This window comes from Ursus maritimus, unplaced genomic scaffold (genome assembly GCF_017311325.1).
Source record: "Ursus maritimus isolate PB19 unplaced genomic scaffold, ASM1731132v1 scaffold_33, whole genome shotgun sequence".
Classification (NCBI taxonomy): domain Eukaryota; kingdom Metazoa; phylum Chordata; class Mammalia; order Carnivora; family Ursidae; genus Ursus; species Ursus maritimus.
The window spans coordinates 12829384-12852904 of NW_024425897.1; the positions used below are offsets into that span (position 1 = coordinate 12829384).

Genomic DNA, 23521 nt, shown 5'->3' on the forward strand with positions numbered 1-23521 from the left:
CCAGCCCCGCCCCCGGTGTTTGCAGGGCTCGGGGCTGCGCGGCTCGTGTACGGGGAGTCGGAGAGAGCCCGCGCCCTTCCCCCACACCCCCAACGCTCGCTCGTTGTCACAGTTCTTATTTTCTGTCAGAGTTCGGCGTGCGTGTGAACCTGTGTAACTGTTTTGAGTTCAGATTCTGAATCCTAGCCATTCGAGGATCACTATACTTACCTAAGGGGATACTGGCGTGGGAGGGCGGGTCAGTAGCGGGGGGGAAAAAGGAGACCGGAAATCTGCTTCTCTGGGTGACTTTAGGCAAACCCCTTCCCTTGTCCGGGCGTGCCAGGGTGGGCTGTCTTGAGAAGGTCATGTGCTTTGGGGTGGAATGCAGGCATTTGGGGTGTTGCAAGCCATCCAGCCTATTGTGATGCATAGCCAGGTGTGGGGGACCCAGGACGTCCTGAGGGACCGGTCCAGCTTCAACATCCTCTACTTCCTTTCTAGGACATGGTGTTAAAAGTGGGAACTTGAATATACTGGGGAGAAGTTCTGTGGGACAACTCGGCCACCAAGCTAATTTTTGCATCGAGGTCAGAGCCTGGGCAATCTCTCTGCCTTGCTCCCGGCTCCCAGGTCTTCGCTTTGTGGAGACAGAATGGACAGGTTCTTGGTGAAGGGGGCTTTAGGGGGCCTTTTAGGAAAGAGGGAGCAGGAGGCGAGCAGAGAAGGTGCAGCGGGGCTGAGCGGAGACAAGGAAAGCAGCAGGAAAAGGCCCAGGACGGACACCCCAGGGAATGCAGGCCACCTGGCTGGCCCCATCTGGCGGCACATCCGAGCCGAGGGCCTGAGCTGTGATTACACAGTCCTGTTTGGCAAAGCCGAAGCAGACAAGATTCTCCAGGAGCTGGAGCAGGAAGTGGAGTATTTTACAGGTAAGCAGAGGACTGCGGGGCGTGTTGAAGACTTGTTTGATAAAAACTAGTGCTCTGCGTTTGGAGAGATCTGAACTTGGGAGCCGTTAATTACTGGTGACTTCATTACCTGATTCAACACATACTCTCTGGGCATCTCTGGGCCGAGCACCCTGTTGGGCACTTGGGATATAAACTGGAGAAAAGTTTGCCTGCCCACCAGGAGCTGACAAGACTTGAGAGTGATTTTCCACCTGGCTGCTGATGAGAATCCGCTGGGAAAGTTAAAAAACAAAAAGGATTCTGGGTTCGGCCCGAGACCAGCTGAATCGGAGTAGCTGGGCGGGGTTGTGCAGCCTGGTTGTCGGTGTTTTCAGAAAGCCTCCAGGTGACTCTAAGGTGCCACTGGTCTAGTAGGAGAGACAGCAAATAACCAGGTAATTCCCCCGCAGGGGAGTTCCCAGCATAACCCTGTGGCGGGGGGGGGGGCCTAACAGTCTAGAACTCCGGCAAGGTGGCAGAGCCCGCGGGGGCAGAGAAGAGCCCACGGGAGACCTCAGCCTACAGCCTTAGCTGCATTAGCTTCCTCTCTTTTGGGGCCCCACACCCTTAGTCCCCACGGTTGGCAGGATCACCCTAGCGTGTAGCCTGACTTCAGCTTGCTTGCATTGCGGCCTCTTACTATGCTTCTGGAGTTCAGGCAATTAAGGCATGGTGTTTAAAAAAACTGGACAAGAGCATGTTTCTCTACGTCTAGGACAAGAATCACTGTTCTTACATGAACATTTCAGGCAAGCCACAGTGATTTTTTCCGTGGTCAGGAAGTGAAATGTTCCTCCTGTTTCAGTTCCCTTCCAATCCTGAATACTCAGGGAGCAAGCGTGTGGGCTGCTCGCCGCCTGCTCTTCTGAGCCGCCGTGTTTCGTCTCCACAGGCGCGCTGGCCAGGGTCCAGGTGTTCGGGAGGTGGCACAGTGTGCCCAGGAAGCAAGCGACCTATGGCAACGAAGGGCTGACCTACACGTTCTCGGGTCTCACTCTGTCTCCAAAGCCCTGGATCCCAGTTCTGGAGCGTGTCCGGGATCGTGTCTCTGTGGTGACGGGAGAGACCTTCAACTTTGTGCTTGTCAACAGGTGATATTCTGTTTACTTTTCTTTTTTAGGCTACTGGACTGAATTGTATAAATCTGCTGCTTCTTCCGAAAGCAGGAGTTTAGGATTTTTTTTTTTTTTAATTTAAATTCAAGTAGCCAACATATAGGACATCCTGTTTCAGATGTAGAGTTCAGTAATCACCCAGTACTCATCACATCACGTGCCCTCCTTAATGCCCGTCACCCGGTTACCCATCCCCCCACCCACCTCCCCTCCAGCAGCCCTCGGTTTGTTCCCTAGAGTTAAGATCCATATTTTATTCACTTGTACAACGAATCCTTTAGTGCAGCAGGGATGTGGCCGGGACAGCATCAGCCGTTAGTCCTCACGGAGCCCAGGCTGCCTCGGGAAGTGAGAGGTGATTCTCTCATGAACAAACCATTGCACAAGATCATTTCCGACGTTGATAAGTGTCTTAAAAGTAAACAGGCTGATTTGGCTAAGGATGGCTAGGAAGAAGGGGTCTGGGTTGAGGGCAGGGTTTCTCACCAGCAATTCTCTGATGTTTTGGGCCAGATAGTTCTGTTGTCGGGGCTGCCCTGTGCTTTGTAGGATGTGAGCAGCCTCCGTGGCTTCCACCCCCTGGATGCCAAGAGTATCCCCTCCCCAGTCACAGCCACCAGAATGTCTCCAGACACTGCTGAGTGTCCCTTGGGGGACAGAATCGCCCTGAGGTTAGGGGGAGGTGGTTAGGTCCCCGAGGTGTGGATGTTGGAGCTGGAGATTACGTAGAGGGAGGGAACAAGCCACACGGACATCCGGAGGAAGAGCAGAGGGGGCTTGAGTGTGTCCGGAGCAGAAATCCCACGGATACTGCTGGAGCAGCCATGAGGGGAGGGAGAGGGGGCTACCACGAGCTCAGAGACGGGCAGGGGTCAAACTGGCAAGAAGTCGGGGTTTTTTATTCTAAGTGTGGGGAGAAACCATTTAAAGGTTTACACACATGAACCGGGAAAACCCCAAGATGAGTTTTTGGCTGCTTTTGGTGAGTTCCATTTTAAAGCATACGATCAAACAGGACAAGATTGAGTGGAAATGCTTCAGGCTTGGCTCCTCTGCAGACCCAGATGAGGCCCTCCGGCCCTTGCAGACCCACAGCAGGGGCTGCTCGTGGCACCTGTCACGCTGTAGGAAAGTGGGGACTCTGCCCTGTTGGCACGGCCCAGGAGAGGGCTGTTTTGTAAACTGGGCTTGTGTTCTCACTGCAGGTATAAAGATGGCTATGACCACATCGGAGAGCACCGAGATGATGAACGAGAACTGGCTCCCGGAAGCCCCATAGCCTCCGTCTCCTTCGGGGCCTGCAGAGACTTCTTCTTCCGGCATAAGGATTCTCGGGGGAAGAAGGCCACCCGGAAGGTGGAGGTGGTCAGGCTTCAGCTGGCCCACGGAAGTTTGCTTATGATGAACCACCCGACCAACGCTCACTGGTACCACAGTCTCCCCGTACGAAAGAAGATTCTGGCTCCACGGGTCAATCTGACATTTCGCAAAATTCTGCCCAATAAAAAGTAAAAACGTGGTCGGTGGTTTGTACTTTTCTACCCCCCTCTCTGCTCCGGGAGGGAGCTGGCATCTCTTTTCCCAACAGGGAACATAGGAAAGGCTTTGTCCAAGCCCGGGGCCTGTTACATAACAATGCAGAATTCGAAAGAGGATGGTTGTATCAAATTGTCCAATTATGAAAGAATACCAGTGGATTTCTTTTTCCTAACAAAAAGATTCTTTTATTACTATAATACACAGCAGATACAAAAGGTACCTTTAGCAAATACATAAATCAGCAGTTATTATGGCATAAACTACTAGTTTAACTTAGGTTTTTGCCAAGAGAAGCCGCTGTGTAAATAACTTAAAGCTAGAAATAAGATGATGTGGCTGCTACTTAACGCCTAATAATTTACAAAATGAGGAAGTCAGCTTTAAGTCCGGTTCAGAGACCTTGCACGGATACCGTTCACATTTACAGCCTTGGCTCAACCCTGGCCTCTGACCCACCATCTGCTTACAGCTCAACGTTCCGTGCCCGGCGTCTCTTTAGTGGCAGATTTCAAAGAGGAAGCGGTGGCCGAAGAGCAGTTACTGAAAGCTACAGCCTCGCAAAGCAGCGTAAGGTCACGCACTGGGCCTTTGTTCCACCAGATTCCGGCAGAACAGCTGTACTCGTTTCAACATCAAAGCCAGGGCCTGCGACGGCACCCGGGACGGGGGCAGCAGCAGTGAAGGGCTCGGACGCTTCACGCTGCCCCTCTCTCCCTGACGTCCGTGGCCTGGAGAACCTTTCACAGTACGTGTTCAATCGGTCGTGAGTTTGGAGTCCTCGGGGTGTGTGCCGGGCCCGGCGGGATGGCGGTCACCTGGGCCCCTTGCGCTCTTAGCAGACACCCAGGCCTGGTCTAGAAGTGGCTGCCAGCCCGCCCCCACCAGAGGAAGCCCAGTTCTCAGCCTCACCTCGGGGGACCTTTCAGAAAGCTCTGATTCCAAATCTTAACTCTGAAGAGTCTGTTTGAATTTGGTATCTTTTTTTTTTGTTAAATAAAAAACCTAGCTAAAGCATAGATACTACTGTGTCCGCAAACTTCCTGTGGCCCTGGCCTCTATTCATGAGACTTCTCCAAAGAGGGAAAAGAATGCTCAACACAGTTTTTGTATTGGGCTGCGGGGAGCCAATAAATTTAGAATGTGGACCTGTAACAAAGTGACAATACTAGATGGTCAGCTGTAAGGATAGTTTTTACAAACTGAAAACTTTCTTTTTTTGTGGAAAGGGCTGGGGTTTTGATGCTTGCTGAGACAAAGGAGGAAGTTTGTTCCCTTGACAAACGAGGAAGCCCGACTGCGGCCCTGTGGTCAGTGCCCTTCTGACCCCAGTTCCCGAATCCAGGCAAGGACTGTCCTCTCCCACAGCCCCCAGCTGCACCTGTAAACCTCGGGGAGCGCTGTAGGGGCAAGAGAATTCGGAATAACAGCCGTCCACCGGGGGGGCGGGGGGGTTCGTGTACGGACGGGCTTTGTGCAGAGCGGAGGAGGCGCAGGGGTCAGCGCGTGCTGCTCCGCCCACTGTTCAGTCTGACTGAAGGGTGCCGACAGGCCAGGGTGCCGACAGGAAGAGTGAGCGGGATGCCGTTCACTACGACCGATGGAGCGGTGCAAGAACGTCCCCCGGGGGGTGGGGGGGCAGATTTGGCAGGTGCGCTTTGACAACATATAAAGAATCCAAAGATTAGAAAAGACCCACAAAAAGAGAAGGCGGGTGTTCTTCAGGCGTCTTTCAGCCGTCCTGTTGCTCTCCGCAGAGAAACTTGGAAGCTCGGAGCTGAGCTTTTCAAAAGTTGTTCAGAGGGGTCTTAGCAATGTGTATTTTCCAGAATGGACGTGCTACAAAAGCAATCAGAAGTGAAAGGCACTTTTCTTCTAAATTGTTGCCTTTAATAATTTCACCAATTTTTATGGGCCTGCTTATTAAAAATAAAGGATCTATGCTGGAACCGACTGGAGGATTAAACAGTTACCTCCCCTCTGAGAACACCTGACATAGCCAGATATAAAGAAAGGTGGCTTCCGGAATCGAGTTTCTTTTAATTACCTGTATCAGGTGAGTAAGAAGACGTTCTAGACGGAATGAATGCTGTCGGAGCACAGCGAGGACACCATCCAGCGCACACTAGTAGAGCCGTTCAGGGAGCCGGATTTGGTTTGAATGGGGGCCAGCGGCTCCTGCACGGAGCCTGCTGAGAACACACCAGAAGGCTGAGGACTCTAGCGGGGCTGCTTGCGCACGCACACACAGTCAGATCGTGCCTGGTTCCAGCGTGGACAGTGCCATCGGCTCTGGGGCAGGGCAGTCATTCTTCGGACCTGTACTCCCGGCCCTGGTGCTGCATCTTGGAAAGAACCCGCTCGTAAAACAGCAGGTAGGCGCTGGAGGACAGGACCTCCTGCAGGCTGGCCTTGCGGACCGTGTCGTCGGAGATCCACAGCCACTGGTTGCTGGTTGAAAGAGGGTTCTTGGCCGACGGCGGGGACCGTCGGTACGTCACGAAGTGCCCCGAGTGCATGTCTCCGTGGTGGACCACGACTGCCATCAGCCGGAAGAGGTACGTGGAGGAGCTGAATGGAAGGAACACATGCAAGCCGTTTACAGACACAAAAAAGAAGGGTCGTGGACAAGAATAAAACGTAAAAGAATCCTAGCTGTTCGGTGACAGGGGCGTGATACAAGGGTACCTCCGTACCCGCGAATACTACACGACCATTAAAATGCAGACCGATGCATTCCCACGTGTATACAACACAGAACACACATATTTAAGTTTTATGTACTTTTAGAATTCTTATTTTTAAAATGCTTTCCATCTGGGACAAAAATAAACAGCAATGTGTAATAGTGAAATTACACCTTAAGATGAAAAAACAAATGTCCGTGTTGTCATCCGTTTCTGTGCAAAGCTAATTCTGGAAACCAAGAGAACCAGCAGCTACGAGAAATGAAGACTGTGCTTCTCCGGAGCAGCTCACCTGTAGTCCGGAACCACCGGGAGCGGGAAGGGCATCGGGGCCGGCAGGGGGGGCAATAAAGATGGGGAGCAGGCGCCATTCATAAAAATTTGTGTTTTCGGGCCCCCGGGCTGGTTCAGAACTGGAAGACAGAAAGGCCCAAGGTGATTACAGTAGCCGTAGCTGTGGGAGAACACCCCACGGCCTCAATTACCTTGCGCTTAGCTCCCCAACAATGCTGCAAAGGAACAAGTAGTTCATTTTGTTTTGGGTTGATTCCTACCATTCTGTCCTTTTTATTTTCTTAAGATTTTACTTATTTGAGAGAGAGAGAGCAAGTGCAGGGGGAGGTGGAGAAGCGGAATCCCCACTGAGCCAGGAGCCTGATGCAGAACTCGATCCCAAGACCCTGAGACCCCACTTAACCGCCTGAGCCCCAGGTGCCCCTACCTTTTTGTCCTTGACTTTCTTAATCCCAAATAGGAAAAGGGTGTCTAGCTCCTGGTCTGCTGCTCACCGTGACAGCCTCGTGAATCTTGAAGCCGTGTCCCTGTTGCTGAAGATGCGCCGGAGTGAGGCCGTAGCTAATTTACTGGCATTTCAACTGAAACCAAGGTTTCTCGACCTTGACACTATGGACACGCGGGCTGGGTAACTCTCGGATGTGGGGGCTGTCCTGGCATCGCAGGGTGTTTCATAGCATCCCTGGCCTCTACCCACCAGATGCCGGGAACACCCGTCTCCCGGCTGTGACAACCAAACATGCCACCAGCCACTGGCCCATGTTTCCTGGGGGACAAAACTCCCTGGTGAGAACCACTGACCTCAACAGTCTCTATTCTTTAATCGCCAGCTTCTGAAGAAAACCAACATGTAAGTGTGTTGATAAATGTTGAGGGGTGTCAATAAAATAATGGAGCTACTGATCTCTCTTTTCCTTTCAAGTGTCCTACACGAGGGCCTGTAAGTACCCAGCAGGCCCCTGTTGGCCGTACAGTAGCCACGGCCAGCATGCTGCGACCATGAGCAGACCTGTAGCCCCTGCCGGGAGAGGAGGGATCCAGGGTGAGGTGGTTCTGGATCTAAACCTGCGGCTAAACACTGGGCCCTCTTCCCACCGCGGCTGCTCTGGCGTTCATCTACCGATCCGCTGAGAAAAGGCAAAACACAGTCTCCCTGTGAAAGGCGTCCTGCCAGGCCACACAACTGTGAGAGAAAGAGCATCCGGGGTGTGGGGAAGCCAGGCCCCCGGCTTGACTGGAGGCAGGTGCGGGTGGGGAGTTTGGCTCGGAGCCCTTAGAGTCGGTGGGTTTTCCTCGTCTAATTCTAAAGAACTCAAGGTGTTAGACAAGTTATCTTTTAAAAACTGCCCAGCGCTGCCTCCGGAGCCCGTTCTTCCAGCGGATTGATGTTTGCCCTGCGACCAGTCATTTCACCTCCTGGGGCCTCGATTTTCCCCTCATCAAGACCGAGGGTCGTAAGAGCTACCTGCTCCCTGGGGCCCCAACTCGGCGATTAGTCTCAAGTGAGGACAGCAGTGGAACTCAGTAATGCAGAAGTGATCTTTAGCCCGAACTTGTCCTCCCACATCGGTATAAACGACACGACCCTCCTGGGCGGGCCGGGGGAAGAGATTCACTGGAATGCTAGGAGCCAATTATCGTTCAGTCAAACGATCAGAAAGCAATCATAAGCTTGTCTTCCCATATTTTTTCAACCGTGATGCCGTTTTCAAAACCATATACCTCATTACTATATAAGTCCAACCTCTTTTAAGGAATCTTCCCTCCCATACCCCCAATCCTGCTGTTCTCGAGAACTGAAGCGACGGCTGGCCTAGCTCCCCTCGTGGCATAAGGGCCCCAGAAGGCGGCGACGCCGAATTCCTTTCCCCTGTGCCGCGGGTCCCGCGCGTTCGCTCCGTGGACACACACCTGAGCTGGGGGCGGCCGGCCCATCCTGCAGGTCGTCGGGGGGCCCCCCAGCCTCGCTGGGCTTGGGGCTGTGCTGGCCGGGTTTGTGGCCGAGGAGGTGATACTTGTAGATGTCCATCATCAGGAACTCGTTGAACTGCACGTGCTCGTGGCGCTTCAGGGGCGCGCCGTGGCTGGACCAGCTCAGCCGCTGGAGGTGGATGCAGAGACACTGCGGGAGCTGCGGGCGGGACAGACACGGGCGCTGCGTGTCGGGGGCGGGACACGGGGGCACAGTGCCCCCGAGGCAAAGCCCACAAGGCGGGGGGGGAGGTGCTCACCTTGCCCAGTTTCAGCTGTTTAACGAACGTGGTCCTCTGGTGTTCCACCTTCTCCCCATTCGACGTCCCTTTGGCTTCGATCTGAAATCAGAGAGACAGCGCTCTGCAGAATTTCTTGAAATGAAACACCTGGGGACGGCCACAGACAGGGTGGCCTTACACCTGCATTCAGCCGGCGGGGACTTGCACCTGCGAAAGGAGCTCAGCGGCCCCGTTAATCGTGAGTCGTTCTCACTGTTTTAGTCGGTAAGTAACAGTGACAGTGGGGACGAGAAATGATGGCGCGACGCAGGCGCTCTGCCGTGGCGCGTCATCTGTTTTGTTCCGTGTCTTCAGAAATTCTGCTCCCCACGGCTCCCCTTCTTCAGAGGAGGACACTCGAGCCCTCAGGGGAGTCAGGCAGGTGAGTGTCGGGAGGGCAGGGCGTGAGACCGGGGGTGAGGGGGGCAGAGGTGCTGTATCAAAGCACAGCGCTCACAGTTTTTCTTTAAACATTCTGTGGATGAGGTAAACTCATCTGGGAAAGAGCTCTGGTCCACGGGCTACCGACTTCCTAGCCAAGTTACGTGGCTGTGGCTGAAAAGCCCCCTGGGTATAGTCAGAAGAGCTCAGGCCAGTGGAGAGCAGTGGTGTGAGAGCTGCTACGTCAGGACACGCAGGCCCGCTGGGGGGGTGAGACTGGGCGTTAGGGGCATACCTGCGTACAGTTGTCACACACGACGTCCCGCACGGATTCGGATGAGATGAAGTGGTGAAGGCAGTGGTCCAGGGTCAGCGGATGCCCCTTTAGCACCGGAAAACAACATTCACAATTAAAATTCAAAGGAGAGCTACACTGAAACTATTAACAGATGGCAACGCGATCCCAGGGCTTTACTTTGCTAATGGGGGCAATAAAGCTTCACAGATGCAACTGGACGATCCCTGAGCAAACGTGGAGCTCAGAGCATCCTAGACTTGCTACTGGGGGCGGATTCGAGGCTATGAGGATGTACGTAACACTGCAGAAACTTACGGACTCCCACACTGTTTTAGAGATCTTTGAATTTGACACTAATATGTCTGTGTGTGCTGAAAAAAGCTGAATTCCTGCAGCCAGAGGAAAACCATCCACGTTCCTCTCCCCCCAGATCGGGCCACGGTGCGCACATGACAACCAAGACTGGTTCAGCCAACCGTGTGTCTGAGTAACGCACAGTACCTCGGCTACACAGTGTCTCAAAGCCCATTCGGCTTTCGATGTCTCCAAAACGGACCCCGAATAAACCATCGCTCAGTACATACCCACGTGGCAGCTGGAATGCTCAGCGAAAGGCTGTCGAAGGTATCGAATCGAACAGGACTCTGAAACAAACATTGCAGAAAATCCAGAAAGCACGTAGGTTCAAGTCAGAGCTTTAGAGATGGGAAGACACATGCCCATGAAACGGTTTAATATTTAGACGCCCGACACTGACATGAAACACGGTGTGCTGGCCTAGAAGCAAATTCTAACACAAACAGCCCTGCCAGTGCAGGAGGCGCGGTAATGCGGAAGGACAGCCTATAGGCTGACTGTAAGAGAACACACCTGAGCCGGCAACGTACGGATTTTATCCTCAGGAAACAACCATGGACCAAACTATAAGGATGTTCATCCAGCATTATTTATAACAGCAAAATGTGAATAGTGGAAATTTCTAGGGAATGACTGAATAAATTATGTCCACAGAATAGCGTGCTGTCAAAACTAACACAGTAGAGGAATGTGTGAGTGTATGGAAAGATGCGCCTGTTATGTTATTAACCGCAAAAAAAACCCCGATGATAGAACAGGGTAAGAGCTGCCGCTTTTGGTGATGGCAAAGTAGCCTGGCTAGACTAGCTCTCCTTGAGATAATGCATATAGATTCTGGACCAAAACAAAACACGAGTGTTCGGACGACTGGAGAGCGACTGTCAACTCCCGGGAAAACAGGAACTCCCCGGTGAGATTTGCACTGTGTGACTCTCTGCTTGAGGAACTCCCCGTCTAGGCAGTCCAGTGTTGGGTGACAGAAAGCCTCAGTCTCACCGGATGGCGGTATCAGAAGACAGAGTTCAGGGCTGGTACAGAGGCTGGGGGAAATCCCAGAGAGAGGGCAGCCACCGAGAGGATGAGCCCCCAGATCAGTGTCTAAACGCTGCCCAATTCCAAGGCACACACACGCGCGTGCGCACACCCACGCAGGGGAACTCCGGGAGCCTGGCAAAAAAGCAGAAGCTAGAAGCTGAAAAGACTACACCGAGATTTTGCTGCCTGTCGTGGGGAAGACGGTTTGGCTTTGAGCTCCGCCAAGTTAACGACTCATCAGCACAGAATTCATTATTTCTCAGAGAAACATAACAGAATCCAAAGTCTCTACTACAAAGTTAAATATGCAACAAAAAACTACTAGACATACAGTACAAAGACGGCAATATGGGCCATGGTGAAGGATCCTATGGGTGACCTGCATACTGAAGTTAACACGACGACCTTAAAAAGAATTATGATAACAAGCTCAAGGACACAAAGGAAGACAGTGATTTAGTCCTGGTGGAGGACAGATGGAGAGTCTCAGCAGATAAATGGAAACTGTAAAGAACCGAATGGATATTATACAACTAAAATGAAAACTTCAGCGGGGGGGTGCCTGGGTGGCTCAGTCCGTGAAGCGTCTGCCTTCGGCTCAGGTCATGATCCCAGGGTCCTGGCATTGAGCCCCACATTGGCTCCCTGCTCAGCGGGGAGCCTGCTTCTCCTTCTTCCTCTGCCCCTCCCCCTTCTGGTGCTCATGCACTCTCTCTCTTTCTCTCTCTCGTAAATCAATAAAATCTTTTTAAAAAAGGTCGTCGGACAAGCAAGCGAAGTGAAGATGGAACGAAGTTCATGAAGTTGAAGGTAAGTCCACAGACATTCCCCAATTTGAAGGACGTGGAGGGAAAAGGTAGAAGAAAAATGAACCAAGCCTCAGTGAACTGTGGCACGATATCAAACAGACCAACAAGGAAAGAACGGGCCATAAAATTTTGGGGAAAAATAATGGCCAAAGAAAACGTGCAAATTGGGGAGAAACATAAATGTACAGATTTATGAAATTCAGCAAATTCCAAGCAAATACGAAGAAAACAATACTTGGGCACAGATTGGACAAACTGCCGAAACACAAAACTAGTGGGAAAATCTTGTAAGCAGGCAGAGAAAGAAAAGTGACACTTTACATACAGGAGGACAATGTGAACGATGCTGGCTGTGCGTCACCAACGGTGGAGGCCAGAAGCCACCAGAACAATGCCTTTAAAGTGACGAACTGAAAGTAACCAAGGCAGGCGAGTGAGCGCCCCCTCCACAGTTTGGGGGTGGGTGAGGCTGGGAGGGAGAAGGACCCTGAGAGGTAGGGCCCTGGCTGGGCCGCTCTGTGACGTTGGGGCAAGTCACATTTCCTCAGGGGGGTGCTCTGAGCGGTGGGAAGAGGGGTGGCAACTCAAGGGCAGACAAGGCCCTCCAGGGTTTGGCTCCACCCCTGAAGGGGAGCTCTCACCCTCCCGTGCGCAGGCTTCTAGGCCCATCTTCCTGCTTTGATACCACAGGCCACATGTCAGCTGTTTTTTGCCTGCTGTTCAAGTGCAATCTGGAGACTGCTTCACATGCAACAGGTGGCCGTGGCGGGGACCAGAAGGAGGTGCACAGCCAGCTGCGGGTGCGTAGAGGGGGAGGAGAACAGTGGGGAGCGAGGAGAGAGACTGGTTATCTAGAACGACCGCTGGGAATTCACCGCTCACGGCCTTGAGGCTCCCTCGGCCCCTGCCAGGTTGCTCGGTGTGGTTTTCAGAGCCAGTGGGCAAGGTACGGAGAGTCACCGCCGAAGGACTTCGGGAAGGTCTGATTTCCTGCGCTACCCTCCACCTAGATCTTCCCCTTCCTCTCCCTCCATCGTGAAAGAGCAAGTCAGTGGTGGGAGGCATCTGGAGGGAAGGTTTCTATCTGCTGTAAGATGACACACGGGCGATCGCTACCCGGACTCTGCCGGGCCCATCTCCCTTCCACAAACTGAGACGGCCTCCGTGGTCATCCACTTCCTAACGAGACACCGCGACTGCAAACCGAGGCGCCAAATTACCTCAGTCAGAAACACAAATCAAAGCAAACCAAACCCAAACAACAGCAGCACTGTCAACCCCCAAATCTGTACCCAACAAACTATTCTTGGGGGGGGAAAAAAGGCAAAAGAAAAGCATTTTCATATAAATGAAAACTAAACGAATTTGTTGCCAAGAGATGTAAGAAATGTTAAAGGAATGTTTTTAGGCTAACGGGGAAAAAACTTCAAAAGGACTTGGGTCTGCAGAAGGGACCAGAGAACACTGAAAATGGCAAATAGAAAACATTTTTGAAAATTTCTTTTAAATTCATATAACTGTTAAAGCAAAAATTATGACAGTATTGTGTGTAATGTATATGACAAAAACACCACAAAAAGTGGGAAATTAGAACTCTAGTTTTGTAAACTGGGAGTATATTAATTCTAGACCATGATATGTGAAAGGTGCATGATGTAATCACACACACACATAAATGTAAAAAGCAGAGCTAAAAAACCAACGGAGGAATTACAATGGAATACTAAAAAGTATTCAATTAACCCAAAGAAAGGCAGGAAAGGAGGCAGAGGACAAAACAATTACATGAGACAAACAGAAACTGCGACGGTGGATTAGCAGACCTGAATCCAACCACATACGTATGTTAAATGTAAATGCACTGAACCCAAAACACCATGGCAAACTGCCAAACGGAACCCAAATATATGCTATCTACAAAAGCCACACTTTACTTTTTTATAAATATTTTATTTATTTACTTGTCAGAGAGAGAGAGCATACAAGCAGGGAGAGAGCAGGCAGCCCGATGCGGGGACTCGATCCCAGGACCCTGGGTTCATGACCTGAGCTGAAGGCACACGTTTGACTGAGGCACCCAGGTGCCCCCAAAAGCCACGCTTTAAATACAAAGACAAAGTTAGGTCAAAAATAAGAGAACAGAAAGAGAGATCCTATAGAAACACTAGTTAGGGGCGCCTGGGTGGCTTAGCCGGTTAAACATCTGTCTTTTGATTTGACTCAGGTCACGATCTCATCATTGTGAGATCGAGCCCAGCGTTAGGCTCCACGCTCAGCAGGGAGTCTGCCTGAGAGATTCTCTGTCCCTCTCCATCTGCCCCCCCTCGCTTGCTCTCTCTCTCTCTCAAATAAATAGGCAAAATTAAGGGAAAAAAAAAAAAGGAAAGAAAGAAAGAGACACTACTTCCATGGAAACTAACCAGACAAAATAGACTCCAGGACAAGGAGTCTTACCAGAGATAAAAAGGACATTTTATCAAGACAGTAAGAGTCAGCCGTCATAATTAGTACATGTGTATGTACTTAACAGCAAAGTCTCGTAAGAAATTCTGCAAAAATAAAACTAAAGAAAGAAAAAGAAATGGATAATTCTACCAAATATTTAAGGAAGAAACAATACCAATCTCAACCAAAGTCCTTCAGGGAATGTGGGAACACTTCCCAGCTCACGTTGTGAGGGCAGTATAATCCTCATAACAAAACCTGACAAGACATTACGAGAAAACTATTAAGACCAACATTCCTCATAAATGTAGACACTAACCTCCTTTAGATAATATTAGTAAATCAAATCCAGTAATACATGTAAAAAGTACATCACAATAAAGGGTTGTTTATTCCAGAAACACAAGGCTAGTCTAACATTAGAAAAATCAATCACTGCAACTCACCACACTAATGGCATAAAAGAAAACCACGCAGCTGAGTGAAAGAAGCCAGTCAGAAAGGACCGTGTGCTGTATGGGTCCATGCACAGGAAATACCCAGAACAGGAAAAACTACCAGATAGACAGGTTAGTGGTCGCCTGAGGCTAGAAGAGTGGGGGAAATGGAGAGTAACTGCTAATGGGTATGGGGGGGTGATCCTAAAATTGATCGGGGTGATAGTTACACAATTCTCTATTTTTGTATTTATGTTGGAAATTTTCTAAATACAAATTTTAAAACATCGAAAGCAAAACAAAACCAAAAACAAAATCCCCAAAACCCAACAAACCACAGAATCTGTTGTATCTACTGTCAGTATAGACCCACCCTCGAGACTCAGTTCCTTTCAATCCGCAGTGGGTCTCCTGCTCTCAGTGCAAAAGATGTCATCTGAGGGTCAAAGGACATGTGGGCACTGACTAAAGGGAGGCGGTCTGTCCAAGAAGTGCACAGAGCCCAGGCGACCACAAATGCCATCTATCAACGTCAGTACACGCTCTCCAGATGCTTCCAGAGTCTCAACTTGAAGGAAAACCTCGCCAGAAACGATCAAGCGCTGGTATTGCATTTACCTGGTGTTCACAGTGTTTGCAGACCATGTTACTCGTCAGCCTTCCATGGAAAGGATGCTGAGATTTCCAGTGATTGGACGTGGGGTGAGGTGACCCTGGAACACAGAACATGTCTTGTCATACCACCTTTGGCACCAACCTCAAAACTCACCCTCCTTTTTAGTATTTGGTAGCAACTCCCTCTTTAGAAAAAAATGTTCCTGAAAAGTAAACTGAAATAGTTTTCCTTACTGACTTCCATCAAAAAGACAACCCATTCCCTTCACAGGAGAACTTATGCAAGTCCTTAAGTATGGTTTCTGTATAATGGGTACAGCCACACTTAAAAAAGGAATTTGTACTATATGTTAACTAACTTGAATTTAAATAAAATCTTGAAAGGAAAAAAAATTTAAAAAAAAAAGGAATTGGTGTTGAGTAATGTAGTTTCGCATTTGCTTAAGAAGTTTGAGATGTCCAAGGAAGGATACCACAAGTGAACATTCCAGAAAGTGAGATAAACTAATGAAAATCATCAGAATAAGCAAGCTCTGAAAAACAGGATTTTTTTTTTTTTTTGATAGGATGGGAGTTGGAGGAATCAAGTGTGCCAGGCTAGTCAGAAACACACGCCCCAGAGTCAGGCGGCCCTAGGCTCTGTCCTGGCTTTGCTTCTTACTAGTTTTATGACCCTGGAAGTCACTGCATCTCAGTGAGCCTTGGTTCACTGGAAATGGGGACAATGATTAACTGATTATCCCCACAATGAACTTCGCACCATTGCTGTGAGGCTTAAATGAGATGCTACAACCCAGGTTCCTTTGCAAGTGCACACAGTTCAAGCTGGACCGGATGTCCCCAGAAAAAAATTGTTGTTTTTTAAAACAAGCAAACCATTGTCACATCTCAAAAGTACCCGTCTTATGTAATATAGTGCAAGGGGGACGATTACCTCTTGTGCGGCAGGTTATCTGTTTGGGAGTTATTTCTGGCTGCTGCTGTAGGGAAAAAGAAAAAAAACAGACTGAAAACCCAGCTGCGATCCCTTTTGCCCCCTCACCCTGCTCCTAAAGCTTACAAGTTTCTCTGCTGGTTGCACCACTTAAACCCAATTTTTAACCAGAGATTCTAAAAGTAGCCCTAATGATTCTCTCTGGTTGGTTACTGTACCTAATCCTTCCTCAAATGAAAAACACATTTCCTCTCTCTGGAACATTCCCCCCCCAACCCCTTTATTAGTTAACTTTTATCAACTCCCTAATATTTATCATCCTCCAGGGAAATGAGGATTCATTTAGCATTCCTATGGCTCCTTGTGCCCTGTGTTAAATAGGGGGAAAATACCTTTTCTTCTCAAAGCCAGCACAAATTGCAGCAACGAATCATTTTGAAGAGCCTTGACACCCTTAACCAAAGTCACCAATTGCAAAGTTTGCAGCTTAAGACAATCCCCCAGCCCCACGCCCACTCTTGATTTTTACCGAGACTTACTTTTGAGGTCAGAGTTGCACAAAGATTATACTCGTGTTCCCTATCTATACCTATGAAATATGCCCGAACCACGGGCATGTCTTGGAAATACTAAGGGCTTACCTCCAGGGAATGCACATCAAACAAATGGGTGACCCGGGGCTGCCGGTCCCGCTCGTCTTCCAGGGAGGAGGTAATGACATGGAATAACTCGTGGGCATCCTGTCAAAGGACAAAGCAGCTTCAGAGAGGCCCGAGGGGGCCCTGTGTGCAGACCCCCTGCAGCTAACGGGGCAGAATTTGCTCCCCACCTTCTCAAGGTTCAGGCATTTCCATTAAGTGGAAATTTATCTCCCAGACGTCTTCACAACAAAGGCCCTCAACTAAGGGGACCAAGGGGGGAGAGGAGAGCAAGCTGGTGGGGGGAGGGGGCTGCCTTCACACCAGCTGTCTCTGAGCCTGTTTCAGCTTTGTCAACAGGGCCCTGGCCTCCGTGCCACCGGACTACTCCTTTTTTTTTGTGGTAAAGTACACACACGACACACACAGTTTTTAACCGTTTTCAAGCGTACAGCTCTGCAGGGTTAAGCACGTTCACACCGTTGTGTGACCATCAGCACAACCCAGCCTCTGAACTTCTCTAGCTTCCCCAACCGAAACTCTGCCCCATTAAGTACTGACTCCCCACCCCCGTCCCACAGCCCCGGGCGGCCACCTCTGTCGGCCTCTAGCAATCCAGCTACTCTCGGAAACTTGCCTAAGGAATCACAGAGTTCGTCCTTCCGTGACTGGCATATTGCACTGAGCTCAATGTCTGCAAGGCTCATCCGTGGTGTAGCACGCGTCGGAATTTCCTCCCTTCGTAAAGCTGAATAATAGTCCATCGTGTGTGTATATAAATATGTAAGTACGCACATGTATATATATTCTACTGCATGTGTACACACACACACACACACACACACACACACACCCCGCATTTTGTTTATCCGTTCATGAGCTGATGGACACCGGGCTGCTTCTACCTTCGGCCGCTGTGAATGACACAATTATGTAGATGGGGGTACAAGTAGCCGCTGGAGTCCCGGCTTTCAATTCTTTTGGGCATACACCCGGACGTGGATTGCTGCATCGTATGGCAGGGGCTGCTCTCCGCAAAAGCCAAGGCCATCCCTGGCTCTTCTGGGATGGGCAGGTCTCTCCTCCTCTAAATTCCAGAGGCACTGACCCCCTGTGCTCTCCCTGCAGTCACCGGGGTGTTCTTTTAAGAGGCAGATGCCTTTACTCTTCTGCTTTCAACTTCCCAGTGGCTTTCACTGGTGGGTAAGCCCCCCTTCCTCAGCTGGCCTACAAAGCCCAAGGACGTGATCTGGCCCCTCGTGCCCCCTGCCTTGCTCACCCCGCCTGTGCCCCGGCCTCCCTCTCCGGGAGCCAGCACACACAATTCCATCTCAGGGCCCGCCCTTCCCACGCCCTCGCCTGGGGAGCCCGCCCCCATCTCCACACAGTTGCCTCCTTCCCATCCTTCACATTCCTGCTAAAAAGGCAGGTCCTGAAGGAGACCCTCCTGCAAGGACCCTCCCTGACATAAACCCCGTCCCACCTCCTGCCGGTGCAGCGGGTGGTCCTCTACCTCCATCAGACACCCCAAACTTCCGAGGACTGTCTCCCCTGCCTCAACCTCCAGTCTGAGCCAGGTCATCGGCGGCCCGGACGTCTGCAACGGCCTCCCGACTTTCCTCTCGGCTCTTTCTGCCCCACTGGGGCAGTACAGCAGGTCCAGGTCACAGCAGTCCCTGTACAGGGCCGCCAGTGGCTCGCTCCCCAGTGCATGCAGAGCAGAAGCCCAACTCCGACCCAGGGCGCCCCAGGGCCCTGCACAATCTGCTGCCTGCCACCGTCCGAGCCCCTCCCCTCCGCTGCCCTCCTGCTTCTGGCCGCAGCCACGCCGGCCCCCTTGCCCTTCCCCAAACAAGGCATCCTCAAGGCTCTCACCCTGCGTGGTCCGGTCTAGAACACTCTGCACCCAGCTCCTCACAGGCCTCCCTTCTTTTCAGACTTCAGGCCTCAGAAAAAAACCTCTCATTCCAGAAGAGCCTTCCCTACCTAAGGGAGTCTCCCCACTGCTTCCCCCCGCCCCACCCCAGCTCCATGCCCCCATACCCGCACTAGCACATCAGCACGCTTACCTTCTCGTTAGCAGATCTTGCAATTACCCCTTTACTGTCCACAGTCCTCCACTAGATTATGAACTCCCTGTGAGCAGGAGCCCTGGAAGTCCTGTTTGCCACCACAACCCCAGGCCCTCGACAGGCCCCGACTGAGGCAGGCATTCGATAAACATCTGCTGCACATTATAAATGAATCCCCTCCTAGGCTATGAATGGCAGTGAGCAAGAGAGTGATTGATGGGAGATTCAAAGATAAATAAGGCCAGGCCCTCCAGGGATGTACAACCCAGGGGTAGATGGGGCAGCCTGGCTATTTATCTAGTGGAGGTGCTAGGGCCTGAAGGACCACCAGCTTCTCCAGCGAGGCGCACAGACAAGGCATCTGAAGCAGGAGCGGGGGTTCACCAGGGAGAAAAATCCCAAGACCGGCTGGGGTCAGACCAAACCCGAGTCCATCACAGTCAGCCACAGAGCTACTTGGCCTTGAGAAAAGGAACGTCTCAAAGAAGAGGGTGGAGCTTCGGTGTGCACTTTAGCATCAGACTGGCCCGAATCCTCCCTCTGCCACTTAAATAGCTGTGTGACTCGGGGCTTCTCTGAACCTCAGTGTTCTCTTCTGCAAGATGGGCACCGTCGCAGTGAGTCCTCACAGGGTTGCCGTGAGGATGAACTCAAGAGAATTCACGTGAAGCAAGCGCCTGGCCAACACACCCCCACAGCACCAGCTCCAGACACGGAAAGTGCTGGCAGTGCGAGTCTGCCATTGACTGACGAGATCAGGAGTAACGAAGATGTGCACCAGGCCCCGGGCCGGAAGCTCTGGCTGCCCTCACACAGGAAGAGGCCGCCGGCCAGCCACGCTTGCCTCTTTCCACGCACACTGCAGCGCCGCGTGGCTCAGTGACTGCTGCGGGCTGAAGCCGCTGGAAACACTTCCCAAGAGGACCTGGGACATCAGCGGGTCCTTGACAGAAGAGTGGGACTTAGACAAGGTATCCGATGTCCTTGGGACTAAATCGCAGTCGCTGTCTCAGTTTAGAGAGAGGAAAATGCAGCTAAATCATGCCAGCTACCACAGGAGGATTTAGTTAAGCATTTTCTAAATGGAAAAACATTTCCGTATACAAGGGATTCATCGAGATGCACTGTAAGAAAGTTGATACCATCAACACCATGTTTAGAAAGGAACACCTGCGGGGCGCCTGGGTGGCTCAGTCATTAAGCATCTGCCTTTGGCTCAGGGCGTGGTCCCAGAGTCCTGGGATCGAGCCCCACATCAGGCTCCCTGCTCCGCTGGGAGCCTGCTTCTTCCTCTCCCACTCCCCCTGCTTGTGTTCCCTCTCTCACTGGCTCTCTCTCTCTCTGTGTCAAATAAATAAACAAAATCTTTAAAAAAATAAATAAATAAAAAGGAACACCTGTGTGGCATCAGACTAAAATGGAAACAGAGGTAGTCTTTAAAAATAAGGGGAGCTGGAAAGCCTTCCCACCTCACTTTCCAACATTTTTGAATGTTTTTCGCTCCCGGCCCACCTTTTTGGGGGCCTAAAGGCCATCTCCCATTTCTCGGGTCCAGTGTCTGGACGGTGGAGGCAGAAACAGTCAACACAAAGCAGGCCAACACCAGCTGGAGTGGCCAGGGAGGGCGCGCCGGCACATCACTGGAGGCTACATGACTTGTCCCTACAACTTCACTGGCTCAGCTTCGGCCTCAGACTTGCCGTCCATAATAGCGGTCTGAGGCGGAGGAGAGTGGCCAAGACCAAAAACAGCAGTGACTCTGTAGTTGTGGGAAAGGGGGTATGAGGGGCTGGAATAAGGCCCTGGGGTTGCTCATGACAGCTGCTCAAGGTCGGGGGCCACTTCAATCAATCTAGCCTTGAAAACCGGATTCTTTTTTTAAATGAGGGTGTGGTTCAAAAAAGGGTCTCACCTGAACCTCTAAGCTTCTAAGGTAAAGCCACCTGCCGCCCTCTGAAGGACCCAGGTGTCCCTAGCAACCAATCAAGTGCAAAGTCACTCAAGGACGAAAAAGAGGCTTGCTCTTTGGCAACTGTTTAAACCCTATCTTGCTAAGCCTTCCACCTACTGGGTGAAAAAAAACAAAAACAGAAACAGCTGTCTCTCTCCTCTGACCATGAGAACAGGAACAAAGTTCGTGATCTGGTCCCAGAATACTAAACTGCCACAGAAATGTACAAGGTCAGGCCAGGCAAGTGCAAGGTCAACACTGGCATTTATTCCTCATGCTGCTGCAATGAGGCTAGTTTCCAGCCCTCGTTGCCAGCGCAGGCCCCAGTGCATTAGTGGGCAGGATTTGCAACGGGGTGTTCACCTGTTCTTCAAATGAAGAGATCTGCCATCTGTACATTCTTAAGACATCCAACAAGCAGCTTGCATCTAAGACCTCATCGTCGGTGATTTCTTGGCAGGACAGAGCTGGAAACCAAAAAGGTAATGCAATTATTAGATTCGCTAGCATAACAACAAACCAGGAAACCTGCCCCGCACAACATATCAAAGCTAATTAAGCATCTCGCTGTAAAATTCACCTTGGAACTATAGCTCTTTCATTATTCCTCTTTGTAGCCTTACCCGAGGCTTAGAGGGCTGTTAGGCACTGCGTGGTTCCTGAATGAATGTGATTTTTCATGAGCCTGTAGCATTTAAACGAAGTAATTGATTTCAGCTATTTGAATTACCATCATCGATATAAGCTGTTGCAAGAGTCCTACTGAATGAAATGGTTTTAACTCACAATTCTGAGGGCAGGAGGGCCTTTCAACAGTCATCCAGTCCAACCCACACTCAGTGCTTGACTCCCCTCTACAGGACTCTCTCTGGGGCCACGGGGCCTTCGCTTGTGTCTCTCTGCCCTGGAGTTTCTGATTATCATGGTAAAGCAGCAAGACGCATGTGGCAGCCTGAAGGGGGCTGCTGAGTGGCTGACTTTTCTTTTCTTTCTTTTTTTCTTTTTTTATGTAGGCTCCACGCCCAGCACAGAGCCCAACGCAGGGCTCAAACTCATGACCCTGAGATCAAGACCTGAGCCAAGACCAAGAACCAGACACTCAACCGACTGAGCAACGCAGGTGCCCCTGAGTTTACTTTTCAATCATAAGTAGAATCAAGCCTAATGAACAAAAATACACGTGTGATGGGCTTATGAGTTTATAATTACAGCTAGATCAAGGATTGGACACTTTTCCTGTCAAGGGTCAGACAGGAGACATTTTCGGCGTTGCGGGCTCTGCAGCAACTACCCAACTCGGCTGCTCTACCACCATGGCAGCCGTAAAGAGCAAGTACATGGGTACGGCTGTTTCAATAAAACTTTATTGACAAAAACAGGCAGTGGTGCAGACGTGGCCCACGGGCCATAGTTTGCTGATTCCTGATCTTGCCCGCCCCCTTCCACAGCATATTTCACTGGGCCAGTGCTGCTAGAGTGTGGGAGATAAAAACACAGGACTGTCACCTCCGGGCAGCTTCCCAAGTTCAATTAACTCCAGGAAAACTAAGCTAGCCTATATCTCCCTTTGATTTGCAGTTCGTGAACTTGAGACATTCCTTTGAACACTTCAGGCTCTGACTCGGGAGGTTCTGAGCAAGGCCACCTCCATCCCTACTGAACGTGGTGGTGACTCTGGGTGGTAAGCTGGGGAGAAGCAGCAGCCCTGGTAGCCAGTGCTAAGTCCTGAGGCTCGTCTTATCAGGGCAGATCTAGCCTGAAGTCAGACCTTTACCCTCCAGAACAAAGAGAGCCCATTAGGAAGGCAACTGTACTTCCCTACTTCCCTTCTTCCTCCTCTGCTGCCTCTTCCTCCTCCACTCCTCAGGCAGCCTGTCCGTTAGCTTTTTTCCTCCTAAGGAAAATTTTAATGTCCTTTAGCCTAATTTTGCCTAAAGTGTTGTGGGGCGATTTGGCAATGTCTACTACAATTCATACCCTAGCAATCTGACTCTCTCAGGATCTACGCTAGGGAAACACAGGCTCGTGTGCGATACAAGCACAAACAAGAACACTCACTGTAGCCTGTTTATGAAAACAAGGCCTGGAGGCAAAGCGCTAAGTAATAATATCTTGACGTTATGGATACCGTGCAACTGTGAAAGTGAAGGAGGTTTGCAAATCACATATCTGATAAGGGACTGATATCCAGAACATATTAAGAGCTCCTGAAACACAACAATAAAAACACAGACTGGACAAGGGACTTGAATAGACATTTATAAAACAAAAAGAAACACACAAAAAAACACAAATATACAAATGGCCAGAACCACATGAAAATTCTGCTCCACATCACTTATAGGGAAATGCAGATCAAAACCACAATGAGATGATCACTTTCCACCCATGACGGCTACTATCAAAAAGACAGACAATAACAAGTGTTGGCGAGGAAGTGGCGCGTTGGAACCCTGCGTGCACTGTCGGGGGGAATGCAAAATGGTGCCTCTGCCCTGGAAAACAGTATGGCGAGTCCTCAAAAAAATGAAACAGAATTACCATCTGATCCAGCAATTCTGCTTCTAGGTATATACCCAGTAAGAATTAAAAGCAAGGACGTAAGTAGATATTTGTACACCCACGCTCGCTCGTAGCAGCATTATTTACGATAGCCAACGGTGGAAACAACCCAAATGTCCCTGACTTATGAATGGACAAACAAAACGCAGTAAGTACACACAATGGGGTACT

General features: G+C 50.6%; 2 protein-coding genes across 6 annotated transcripts in view; one reads left to right on the top strand and one right to left on the bottom strand.

Annotated features, from left to right (window-relative positions):
• On the top strand, positions 1 to 3566 carry ALKBH2 (alkB homolog 2, alpha-ketoglutarate dependent dioxygenase). Of its 3 annotated transcripts, none has more exons than XM_040619817.1 (4): positions 4 to 137; positions 484 to 911; positions 1825 to 2023; positions 3253 to 3566. In XM_040619817.1, the coding sequence occupies exons 2-4, from the start codon at positions 635 to 637 to the stop codon at positions 3557 to 3559; spliced, it is 783 nt and encodes a 260-aa protein (XP_040475751.1). In that variant the 5' UTR covers positions 4 to 137; positions 484 to 634; the 3' UTR covers positions 3560 to 3566. The 3 variants fall into 3 exon arrangements, with proteins under 3 accessions (XP_008705853.1, XP_040475751.1, XP_008705854.1); XM_008707632.2 differs by having other exon boundaries at positions 9 to 153; XM_008707631.2 differs by having other exon boundaries at positions 1 to 911.
• USP30 (ubiquitin specific peptidase 30) overlaps positions 3413 to 23521 on the bottom strand; it is a 27332-nt gene continuing 7223 nt past the window's right edge. Inside the window, exons 4-14 of one of the 3 annotated variants that reach the window (XR_005831696.1) lie at positions 21152 to 21255; positions 16769 to 16867; positions 16128 to 16173; positions 15197 to 15291; positions 10080 to 10139; positions 9493 to 9579; positions 8796 to 8876; positions 8476 to 8695; positions 6563 to 6683; positions 5631 to 6154; positions 3413 to 3541 (exon numbers count right to left, since the gene is read on the bottom strand). Coding sequence is in view for 2 of the 3 variants with exons in the window: in XM_040619813.1 (XP_040475747.1) it covers positions 5890 to 6154; positions 6563 to 6683; positions 8476 to 8695; positions 8796 to 8876; positions 9493 to 9579; positions 10080 to 10139; positions 15197 to 15291; positions 16128 to 16173; positions 16769 to 16867; positions 21152 to 21255 (1178 nt within the window). In the remaining variant the exon portion in view is untranslated. Of the gene's footprint in view, positions 3542 to 3748; positions 6155 to 6562; positions 6684 to 8475; positions 8696 to 8795; positions 8877 to 9492; positions 9580 to 10079; positions 10140 to 15196; positions 15292 to 16127; positions 16174 to 16768; positions 16868 to 21151; positions 21256 to 23521 lie in introns of those variants that run through there. The other 2 variants (XM_040619814.1, XM_040619813.1) reach the window with 2 other exon arrangements.